Source organism: Catharus ustulatus, chromosome 6 (genome assembly GCF_009819885.2).
Source record: "Catharus ustulatus isolate bCatUst1 chromosome 6, bCatUst1.pri.v2, whole genome shotgun sequence".
Lineage (NCBI taxonomy): Eukaryota > Metazoa > Chordata > Aves > Passeriformes > Turdidae > Catharus > Catharus ustulatus.
In genome coordinates, this window is record NC_046226.1 from 48,287,928 (window position 1) to 48,300,146 (window position 12,219).

The 12,219-nt window shown below is 39.9% G+C and overlaps 1 protein-coding gene across 2 annotated transcripts in view; it reads left to right on the forward strand.

Annotated features, from left to right (window-relative positions):
* The window catches only part of KCNQ1 (potassium voltage-gated channel subfamily Q member 1), a 324,081-nt gene that overhangs the window by 64,821 nt on the left and 247,041 nt on the right, over positions 1–12,219 (forward strand). For both annotated transcript variants that reach the window (XM_033063900.2, XM_033063899.1), the window contains exons 3-4: positions 9,771–9,897; positions 11,619–11,697. In XM_033063900.2, the coding sequence (XP_032919791.1) occupies positions 9,771–9,897; positions 11,619–11,697 (206 nt within the window). The remainder of the gene's footprint in view (positions 1–9,770; positions 9,898–11,618; positions 11,698–12,219) is intronic.

The window sequence follows — 12,219 nt, forward strand, 5'->3', positions numbered from 1 at the left end:
CAGTAAGGCCTTTGTTGTCCAGATTAAAGTTTTTTTGTTGATATCACATCTAACCTCTAATAGGATCTTGGGTGGCTTAAGCAGGACAGACATACGAAAATCAACTTTTTGAAAGAGTAAGCATTGAAAACTGCAGAGAAGATATGAAGTGTAGGCTAAAACAATGAATGGTCTTTTGACATTAAAAAAATCCTAACCACAAAACAAGAGAAGTTTTCTAATTATTGACAGAATTCATCTAACTGTGGTGTAAGTCTGACATTTCCTTCATCACTTACTGGGAAAAATTCTTCAGAAAACGTGGGTTTACAAAGATATGTTTATTTTAATTACTCATTTAAGCCTCAAATCAGAGAGAAGGGCCTAGAAAATTCTGCTCTTCCTCAAAAAAATCCTTCAATGTGTCACCTGGAAATATAGTTCACGTAAAAAGAGCTATGCTTCAAGCTTTAGACAAAGTGAGTGCTGTATTATGAAGTTCTGCTCTACTGCTGCCAGTTGGATGTTCTGGTATGTTAATGCATTTACAATGCATAACCAGTGCTTTGGTTCTTCTAATAATGTGTATTTTAAAGTGTACTCTAAGTCTGACCTTCATTGCTCAGTGTTCCAGCACAGAAGAGGCTCATCTGTCTCCAAACCACGCTCCTTGTGCCCATCACTTTCAGTTGCAATTGTTTTTAACTCTTCAACTACTGCTCTGCAGAGGGGATTCTTCTGCTTGGCATTGTGCAGAGTCTTGAGTTTATTCCTGACACGTCCAAGGCATTGCTTTTACAAGGTCACTCCTTCTCCAAAGAGCTTTGGAGTACAGTGCTGCTGGATTCTGCCAAATACCAGCTTGGTGGTTTGTTTGTTTTGTTTTTTGTTTTGGTTTGGTTTTTTAAAAAAATTAATTCCATATAATGCCCGTTAGTCTCCTGAGGTATTTGATGTCTTGAAGCTCAGACCAGCTGCTACTCAGAAGGCTGTGGTTTTTTAAAGAATTTTTTTCTTCCAGCAATGAATAGTGCACTTGTCCTTTATTTGTAAAGGGAGCGGAGGAAAGGTGATAGTGAGTGAAGGGAGTTTCACAGAGCTGCAGTTCTGCTTTAGTAACTTTGAATTCTGCAAAGAGCTGCCTCTGCACCATTTATTTATGTTGGACCCCAAACTGATAGAACCATGAATTCATGTAAAAATATAAGTCTTTGCACATAACGGTAGCTTGGTTAATGGGGTATGCGACTTCAGAGAGATCTGGATTATATCTCCATTTTGCAAATGTAAGTTTAGTTTGGTCTCTTTGGAACGCTATCAAAGCTTTGGAGGGAGTTTGCACAGCGTTGGTCATGTGCTTTGGTTGGTGTAAATGGAGTTCCCATTTCGGAATGCTCTAATCCTGATGCACTCAATGATAGCCACAACTGTTCGGAGCTCGCTGGCTGGAACGGGCGCAGGAAATTGGCACCAGGAGGAAGCTACTTGCCCTCAGTGTGTGAAATGTGTTTGCCACTTAGCTGAAAATGCTGACTTTGTTGCCTTCAGCTACGTTTATTTTGCATGTCAAATAACTCTCCTCTCCTCCTTCACAAATTTTAGAGGCAACTGTAAAATGCTGACTGAATGGACTGTGTACATATGGCATCTGAGAGGGTTTTTATTAGCTTAAACTAGCACATGTGTTTTCCTGTGAGGAGCATTAAGTGCCTGGACTGCAGGTTTAGTGTGTGACTGTTTTTGCAGCTGTGTGGAAGAGCATGATGTGTATTCCCTGGAGCAGGCCTGGGAGAGAGCTCAAGTATGTTGAGGCAAAAGCAGGTTGTGTTTATGGGAATGTCAGACAGAAATATGGCACTTGAACCCTTATCAGGGCTGAGCTTGATACTGGTAATTGAGTGATGGTCACCCAGGTGTGTGAAAGGATTTTGTTTCAGAACCTGATGTCTTTATACTGGAACTTTGTCCTGCCAGACCTGACAAAGATTAAGTTTTGTTTTTTCCTTTTTTATTTATTTATTTTTTTTAAATTTGGAGGAAGTTGAAACCAATGTTAGTCACTTAAATTTATTTCTTTTTAAACTCATATTGAAGAGCATGTTCATTGCTCAGGCCAGAAATCCTAGTTTTGGAGGATGAATTTTGAAAACATGCTGCTTCTAGAAGAGGATGTCATGAGCAAATACTCTTCTTACTTGTGGAAATTACATCACATCCCAGAAGGGGTCCCATAGAACCAAAAATCACATAGAGGAGAGCAGCAAGACCAGAGCTGAGAATCCTGAAGCAAGGTTAGCACACAGGACCATTCCATAACCCGCTTCTTGGAGGGAGGACTGGCCCTCTGTGAGATGTTGTGCCTGCACAAGACAGGTAAGAAGTCCCACCCAGCATATTCTGTGTCTGCTTTTGCAGGGACATGTTGTTGAAATAGGCCGTAAATAAATAGCTCATGGGATCTAGATGTGGGGCCTCATGGTGACTCTGTGCATATCCAACTGTGCTTCCATCCACAGTGCTTCTTGAATTGAAGCACTCCAGAGGTGGTGAGTAGTTGGTTTTCAAAACCACTGGAACAAAAATCTTTTTTTTATCAGTGCTCCTTGTAATTTCTGTTTGTGCTGATGTTTCCTGGATGCTATTACAATATGGCCTCAAACAACAAAAAAAAGTACATTATGTCTGAAACCACTAGATTTCAAGTGTTAGGAAATTTTATAGCAGGTGACCAGAACTTGACCATTACATCTTAAAAATGCCATCTACCCTTATATTCCCTTTTGCCTGTACAAAGTGGAGCTAATGCAAGTTAAGTTAGGCAGATCCCAACCAAATTCTTCCTTTTGTGTGACTCTGCTTACAGATGAGAGATGCTGTACAATATTTATTTTCTCTTCGAGTTGAGTAGTGTTGTAAAGTGATAATCTAAGGGTATAAAGGAAATATACCTTGCTGGGAGACACAGTGGCTTTTATTGCCCTGTCATTTGTAGCTGGAAAACAACAGGCGTACAGTCTCTTCCTGAGGTGCCTCAGTAAATTCCATGTTGACTGTGGAGCAAAGGCAGGACTTATGAGCTGTTTCGTGTAAGGTATGGTGGGTATGAAGTCGCTTTTTAAAATAGGAGTGAGAAAGGTTGTTTAATAAAAAGCATGCAACAAGATACTTGACAGGATGGAAATGCTCAGATCAAGGAAAGTAGCCACTGTGTAAATAGTGTTATGACAGTTCTCTGTAACACAGAAATACAGACTTGCTTGGCTTACACTGATTTTTTTTTTAATAGTCTGTATCAGTTCCTTCTACTCATATTAGCATATTGTATGTAGTAATGAATGAGCTTGCATATTATGAGCTGTGTTTGTGTGCTTCATCTAGGTGTAGGTGAATAGCTCCTTTGAATTTAGTAAGATATAAAATTAAGCATATGCTGCACTGGGTAGAAGCCAGAGCATTTTTCATTTTGAAAGAGAGGGTCCTGAATGAATTCCTTCTAGAGACTACTGTGAAGCCCCGAATAAGAGGTTCATGAAATAAACAGAAATGAGTAGAGATTTTTAATCGTTTTTGCATCAGGGTTAGCATGCTGACACTTTTTCTCTTGCCAAATTCTTTGGGTTTGAAGCCTACCTCTTGATGGGGGAGAGCTCCACATTAAAATAGATGTGCAAGCCCAGCTTAATTCACGTCTGCAAATTCCTGGTGGATATCATCAGCAGCCACGTTCAAAAGCTAAAGACAACTGCATTATGAGGAGGCTTGTGCAGGGGTGACGGTGTGGAAAGTTGTTGTAAGGCTTTCTCCGAGATCGTGCCTTCACCTACAAAGTTCCACCAGCAGCATCTGAAGCCTTTTGGGGCTGGTGGAAAAATTCCAGCTGCCAGCATTCGGGTTTGGCTGAAACCTCGAGTGAGAAGAGAGCAAAGGAAATCAGTGAAAGGCTTTTTAAATACACCTAAAGGAGTTAGGTGCCCTACTCCTGTTGAAATTCAATAGGATTTAGTTGCTTGGAGCCTTTGGAAAAATTTCAACCCAAAATTGCAGGCCTGAAGTCTGTAATGGTCCCAGTGCTATTGTTCTGTGTTCTCAGCACTGATTAAGGGAAAATAAGTCACAGTCAACTGTTCTAGCTCTGTCTCCTAGTAAGCATCCCCTTTTTGCAGAACATGAACACTAATGGAAACATTATTTCATCTTAATTCAAAACATTAATACAGGAGCTTTAATGATGTCCAGTAACTTGGGATTAATTATGGACCTCTGAAGGTAGAAATCTAATACCAATATCATGTTTTTGGTTTTATTGTAGCTTGTTTAATCATTTGGGGCCCAATTTGCTAGATAAAGAATTTTAGCAAATGAAACAAGTCTTTCAAAAGAAAGGAACAACCAAATGTGTGGGTTTTAAATATTTTTTAAAAATGTAGCATTATTAGTTTTCCTCTGAAAAGATGTAACTTAGAACTCTTTGGAAGTGAGGAGGTTAAGTAGGGGGGGAAAATCACCAGTCCTAAATAGCGCTTTTGAGACTTGCTGTTGCTCAGCAAGTGTTTATATATATGAGAAACCATTTGTCTTTCTATTTTTCATCTTTGTGCTTCATCAAGTTGGGATTTTTACCTTATTGAGTCTTTGTGTGCTTGCCATCTGATTCTGCTGTTCTGTGCATCTTAGAAAGCACAGTGCAGCTTTCAGGAAAAAATCCTGCCTTTCTCAATAGAACAAAGGGGGCCTCTCTGCCCAAAGTGGATGAGATTAGAAGGAACAGTTGCCCTTGCTGCTGTTAATTTGCATGCCCTGTACAGAAGTGCTGTCTGAAGCATTTTGCAAGCCCTGATGTGTCAGGTGGGCAGTGTGCTGAGGAGTGGACTGCAGCCCTCTCTGAATTGCCACACAGCCTGTGGTGTTTGGGTTTTGTGTGCTGCCCTTCTGCCAGTGCCAATGGAATCTATTGCCACAAAGATCATCAGAGGGCTGGAACACCTCTCCTGTGAAGACAAGACTGAGGGCTGGGGTTGTTAGCCTGGAGAAGAGACAGCTCTGGGAAGAGCTTACAGCACCTCCCTGTATCTAAAGGGGGCTACATGAAGGCAGGACAAGACAAGGGGAATGGCTTCAAACTGAAATGTGCAGTTTTAGATCAGATATTAGGAATAAATTCTTTACTGCGAGGGTGGTGAGGCACTGGAACAGTTTGCCCAGAGAAGTTGTGGATTCCCCATCCCTGGAATTGTTCAAGGCCAGGTTGGATGGGGCTCTGAGCAGTCTGATCTAGTAGAAAGCTCCCTGTCCATGGCAGGCAGGTTGGAGCTAGGTGATCTTTAAGGTTCATTCCAACTCAAACTGTTCTAAGAGACTGTGATTGCTCATATTATTTTTTTTTTTTGACCTTTGAGGAGTAGGGAGATGCTGTGGCAGTGTCCTTGTTCCACTACTGGTCCTCTCTGCTTGAGAGGAGGTTCCACCTCACTGCTCTGTAGCAGCAATATTCCATTGCCTTGGCTATAAAATAGCTTTCAGTGCAAGTAGCGCCACAGGAATCTTACAGCTGAAGTAATGGTTGTTGGCATGCAATCCCTATATAAGGTACATGCTCAAAGAAATTCATGGGAACTTTGTCATCCTTGAAACCAGATTTGATAGAACTGTGGGAATAACAATTTACTGTGGTTTATCCCTCCTATGAGGGCAATGTGTCCCTGTGCCTGTCATCTCCTTCCTCTTAGGGCAGACACCTCCATGGGAGATGCAATAAGGTGTGTGTAGTCTTCAGTTTTGGGTATTCTATAGCCAGTCAGAATAACATGATGATATGCTTTGCCTTCTTCCTCCTAGATCATGTGTTTTACCTCTCTTACATTTATGGAGTACATTGAAAAAGGTCTGGAGTCCGAGTAAAGACTTTTGTTCGTAAGAGATTTCAGATGACCTCATCTAGCCCTCCCACATCAAATTGTTGCCTGAATATTTGTGATGGTCCACAAACAGTTACAGTTTTGAGGTCTACAGGCAGACCCTCAGGCAATATATTCTCTATATAAAAGCATTCTTAGCTTCCAGAGACAATTTCTGTATCTGTTACGTATTGGTTGTTGTGGTATCATGATCCATTTTTTGTCAGGTTTTTGTGGTTTTTTACCCCCAAGTTATTAATCTAATAGCTTAAAAACATCTCTTTCATTTAAGTTTTAGGACCCTGTCATTCATTTTGGAGTTGCTGCTGTACTTTATTTCACAATGCAGGTAGTGGATGCCTCCCATCAGAAGATTGTAGCTCTTTCAATCCAGTGGGGATCGAGAAATAAAGGAAGGACTTTTCAAGATGCATTTATTAGCACATTACCCTGGGAACTCTGGAGCTATGGACTGTACCAGCAGATAGCATGGGTATATTTGTGAGGCAATCGTGTATTTATTGATCCTGCCCAAGTTCCTTCATTGGGTGGTGAGAGCAGATGATTAAGTTATGCCATGTTTTACTTGACTGTGCTGGGATTATGTGGCTGAGAAGGCATGGAAATGGCACAATGTAGATACCTGGGCTGGACAGGAAGGATGGCAGAAGTGAGGGTACCACGTAGAAAACAATAATTAAAGGGAAAAAATATTTTCTCTTAAGTGAGACAGCCCCTGTAAGCCCACGTCACATCTTAGAGGGTTCTTTATGCCATGTAAATTTTTAATCTCAATGTTATATTTCTATTTTCATCTTGTAGAGAGGAGATTGCTATTAAGTTACATTGGGTTGAATGGGTCCTTGCACAGTGTAGTTCTTGTGTGTAATTTTAACCAAGAGAACTCCTTGACTGAGCTTTAAGTCCCATGCTTACTCGTGGTTTTTCAGGCAGTTATTTTCTTCTAGTGCATGTGATTTTCATGTTAGACTGTTAATCAGAAAAATACAGAGTGTTTTAGTAGCTCAGGAAAACATAATTTTCTAATGTACTTTTTTTATTGTCTACAAGTTTCTGACCACTAATATAAGAGCGCACAGACTGAAATTCATCAGCCTCCCCCACCCCCAGGAGACTACTTATTAGATTTATGCAACACAAGATATTAAAAACACTTTTGTCTGTCACACAGCCACGGGCGGGGAGGGGGGAATTTGCCAGTTGCTAATGGATACCTGGCGTTTTTGTGTATGACCATGAAGAACAGCTTGTGCACTTTCACCCCCGATGTTCCCTGAATAACTTGGGTCTCATTTAGGTCAATAAGCCTTTATCAAAACGTCAGGAGTGAAAAATGTGTCTTGGTGTAAGCCGACTGGTCGTTCCCCGCAGTCAGCGGAGTCTATAGGACAATCAGTGTTCTCTGGGCTTGTGTGCATGTCAGGCAAAGAGCTGGGTGACAGTAACCATTGAGTGCCTGTCTGTCCCATTGTCTTTGGACACCCCCATTTGCATGCTTGCCGCTGTGGCTGTTAGCCAGTGAGCCATGGAGGGGCTTTAGGAAACCTACACACAGCTCCCATGCAAATGTCCTGCGTGGGGAGCGCTCGCTGCCCCAAAGCACAATCCAGGCTTTCTCTGCCTACCTTCCTCCTGTGAAACTGAGACTCTGATCCTGCCTGTTCGTGTTCCATTGTGCTAAAACATTCGCTTTTTCTTTGCTTACCAACGTAGCTTTCCCCCTCCTATCTGAACAGCATGGTCTGTGCTATCACACATGATGTGGAGCCATATATCCCTGCCTCAGATGAGCTGTATTGAATGAAGGACAGTTTTTGCTCCCTGTGTGGCTGGAATTGGCTTTTGTAAAGTTGCATTTCCTCCATGGTAGTGATGAAGGGAAATGTTCTAGTTCTCTGCATAAGGAGAAGCACTTGGATATTAGGGCTTATTGACTAGGTTTGTGAAAGGAATACAATCGCCTGATCAGAGATTTCTTCTGCTGCTCTGTGTTCTGTGACAATTCCACAGCACCTCATGACAAGCAAACCTCATAATTTTCCCATTCAGTTTTGGTTCATAAGTGACATTAGACTGGAAAAAGGGAGAGTTTCATTGCATTTGAAGCTTCTGTCATAAGACACAGGCTTTCGTTAAAGCATCTGGTGCAGATGCTGTTTCTTTCAACTTGTTGTGTTCATTATGTCTTTAATTTATTGGAAAATATTAAGTAATAGCTCAATTTTAAAGAAAAAAAATGATGGAGGGTTCTGGTGGATCCTTTCAGAAGGAAGCTCTAGAAGAGATTCCTGACTGGGTTGAATGGTGTGAGCTTTGTGTTTATTGCAACCAATACCCTGGATAGTTGTATTATATATTAAAAAATCCACCTTAAATACAAGTGGCTATGAATAATTGTGATAGCTGTTCTACTGCATCTGACATCTTGCACAGGTTACGAGATGTCAAAATGAAGGCAAAGAGCCCTGGCTCATGTTCTATCAGCTTTGCTAGAAATGTCACAAAGTCGAACTTCAGCACTTTCTTGCCTGGAGATGAACAGGTTTTTTTATGCCATCAAGGTGTTTTAGAGCCACAAAAAATATTATAGCAAATTCAATTGATGCCTAACCCTTTCCTCATTATTTTTTTACTGTATACACCCATATTATTTTGCTCAGTGTTCAGGGCAATGTCCCATGCATTTTTGAAGGCAATGATGACTCGCTCATCTTGGCTATTTCAGTTAATTAAGAAAATAATCATAGGTACCATCTTGAGTCCCATATGCCAATTTGTTTATGCAAAACAGCAGTGAACCCTGCAAACATGTGAGAAGGCTGGGTAGAATGTTCAACAGCACGTTGTGACTTCTGCAGTTGCTCTTTATGTGAAATCACACTTGTGTAACCATGAACATCTTGAAACTGGTTTCTCAGCTGCACTCTTACTTTATGCCATGTGTTGTGTGTTTTGAATGACAAGCCACTCTTACCATTTCAATAAGTAGATTTTGTTGTTGGCTCTGATGGAGAATGTAGCCCTTTTTTTATTGAGTTGGCCAATAAGGAAGGATTTCAGCTCCCTGATACTCAAGGAAACTATGCTGGGTATGCCATGCTTATCTAGTATGTAGAAAACCCAAGCTTTATCTGCACATTGATGATGTTCAAATAGGACCTAACTGTTTCTCTGTCCAATTAGCAAGAATATCAGGTGTCTTTGACATCTGTCACCTTGGAGGCATTTCCAAAGTAATTCCTTAGTATAGGTGAGTAGTTTCTAAGAGCTTGGCACCAGCAGTGCTGCAGGACTAAATCTCTGTTTCTGCTGAAGTCCCTGAACGTTGGCGAGAGGACGGGAAGGGTGGGTTATAGAGCTCACTTTGTCTCCAGTGTACCTGGAGACTGACATATCAGTAGTGGATACTAGAAACAGTTTTCAATACATGTGAGCTTAAAGGAAGACTGAAAAAGTATAAATAAGGGGGAAGTTCAGCTGATCTGGTAAATGGTACATGAAGCACACCTCTTCCCAAAATAAAATAAGCTAGCAAAATGCTCATCTTCTAAATACAGACTCTGCTTGTTTTCTTTGGCTCAGTCAGGAAACCTTTTGTTTGAATTAGACCAAGTGAATTGCACAGAATGGTTTTCAGTTTTAATACGTGTAGACAAGCCAAACTGCATGCCATCAAAGTATTTCAATTTGCTCCTAATATTTTCTTTCTCTACTCTTACAGGTTTTTCTATTTTACTTCAGATAATTTTTGATATAGTTGATACCTTTGTCACCTTCCTAATTATACATTTTATTTATTGCTTTCTAATACATTCTGAAAAGAGATGAAAGATGTAGAGTAGAGAATTAACCCAGTTCCCTGTGTGTTTCTTTTAGGAAATTGTATTAGTGGTGTTCTTTGGAACGGAGTATGTGGTTCGGCTATGGTCAGCAGGATGCCGCAGTAAATACGTTGGAATATGGGGAAGGCTCCGTTTTGCTAGGAAGCCCATTTCAATCATTGGTGAGTAAGCCTGAAAAGTTGATGTAAACAAGGAGTAAAACTTGCCCTAAAGGTTTTTAGAAGTTGAATTTCTGCAGCAGTTGAAGCCAAGTTAGAGCGAGAGCTTTTTTCATTAGTGTGAATGTGGATCTGAATTTCCCTTTAGGAATTCATGGCACTGTCATTTGAGAACAAATGTAGCTTGGTTTGTTTTTCCAGAAGAGTAGTGTTTTCTTTTCAGAGCTGATCTTAAGCTTTGCCAGGAATAAGTCTTGGCTGTAGTCCTGTCTCCTGTGACCTGAGGATCCCAGACACTATACAAGAGCTACAATTATATTTTTTTCAAACATACTGAACAGCATTTTTTTTCCCTTCAGCCACCATTTGACTAGTTTATTATGAGTTTATTTTGCACTCTAATTGAGCTGTGTGTTACATGGTAGAACACAATAGATGCACTGTAGTAGCTTTGTGTATCAGTTGAATTAAAATGTGGTTTTCAGTGATGCATTTGGAGCTGGACACGTTAATTCCCTTGGGATTCAATTGACTTCCTAAAATGACTTAAGGGTTCTTGGAAATAGCATCCAAATACTCCATGTATGTCACTAATCATAGTTTTTTTAGAATGCTTGTCATTAATTTAACAGTTTCACCAAAAGAAACATAATCCAAAATCAATCTGTTTTGTTAGCCAGCATTCAAAGAACTGTGTGAAGACCCTTGCCCTGTACTTAAGTACTTGAAATATAAATAGACTAAATAAATCAGACATTGGAAGAGGAGTATTGTTATGGAAGAACAGTAATTCTTGTTCTGTGACATAGATTTTTCCACTGCTCAGAAATGTTATATGTTGTTGAGTACAGGACATAGGTTTTCATAAACTGTCTACAGTTTTGCTGAATGTAAATTAGAAAATTTTGTACCTGGGTATTTTTACAGTTATAAAATAGTTTGCTTTAACTCCTCTGTGCATCTGTCCATTTATATATAAAAATAGCAGCTGCATCTCAGGTGTGATTGCAGCTCTAAAAAGACTTTGACTGCATCTTTGTACTCTGGCCATGATCCATTTCTCTCAAGTGCTAGAACACTAAGCAATCTTAATCATCATCCAAATTAATTCCTTTTGGAAAGCAAAATGCAGTTCTGCTTTCCCAGATATGGATCAAGAACTATTTAATTCTCCAAAATACAGAGTTCCTTTCAAAAATTTACTAGGCCTGAGGCACATAGATTTAGAGTACAGTACTTACTGACTTAAACTAGACTCATACCCTAATTCCAATTTTCTCTCCCTTTTAGACCTGGACAGATGAAATGATAGCAAGGCAATTTTCTTATATATGAAATAAACCTCAAAATCTCTGTCAATTAAAATCTTGTCTAAGCACAGAAGAAAAATTAAGAATTGGAGAAGAGAGAATAGATGGAAACTGCTGAAAGTCCTCCAGGGTTAAAGCTAATAAGGATTCCAGGCTGCTTGAGAGTAACTCCTCTTTCATCTAGACTGTGGCCAGCTTGGACCCATCTCAGTACAACTTTTCCATCAATATCACATGATGATTTTTTTTTTTTTTACATGCCACAATTGAGATCTCTTGATATATAAACAAAAATGTTAATTAGGAGTGACTGTTCAACTTGTTAAAGTAATGTGGTCTTTGGTTCTAGTAGTCTTGCAGGAGTATTGCAAGATGCTGCTAATTAATTTTCCTCAATTGACTTTTATTTTCCAGATTTAATTGTAGTTGTTGCTTCCATGATAGTTCTTTGTGTGGGCTCTAAAGGTCAAGTCTTTGCAACCTCTGCTATCAGGTAATTATATCCAATAAAAGAAATAGTGCTATCTGAGCAAGGTGGCATTTCTTCTTTTTTTTGAAAATTTACCTCCTGTTTCAATTCTTGCAGCAGAAAATGAGTCACTGCCCAGTGTCATGTAGTAGAGCAGATCACTGATCATGTATCAGTGATCCCATAAAGTGTAAATTTTGTTGTAGTGCTTTTATGGCTAGTGGGGATAGAAAAGCTCATTCTCTTTCCCCTTTTCTCAGCTAGATGGGTTCTACCCAAATCCTGGTTTATTTTCTTAGCTCAGTTTTATAGCAACTCTTTGATGCTTCATACCTCTGACATCTTCAAGCTACCTCTTCATAAAATGTCTGTGGTTGTGAATTCCTGATGGGCTGAATCCACCTTGTGCTCAGGAAGGTCACACCATTTGGTTTGCTGGGATGAATGGATGCTTTGCTATTCACAACTAACTGCAGCCATGCTCCAGGATCACAGTGACTCCCATAAAAAGAATATTTTAAAGTATTATTGGACTGTCTGGTTCAA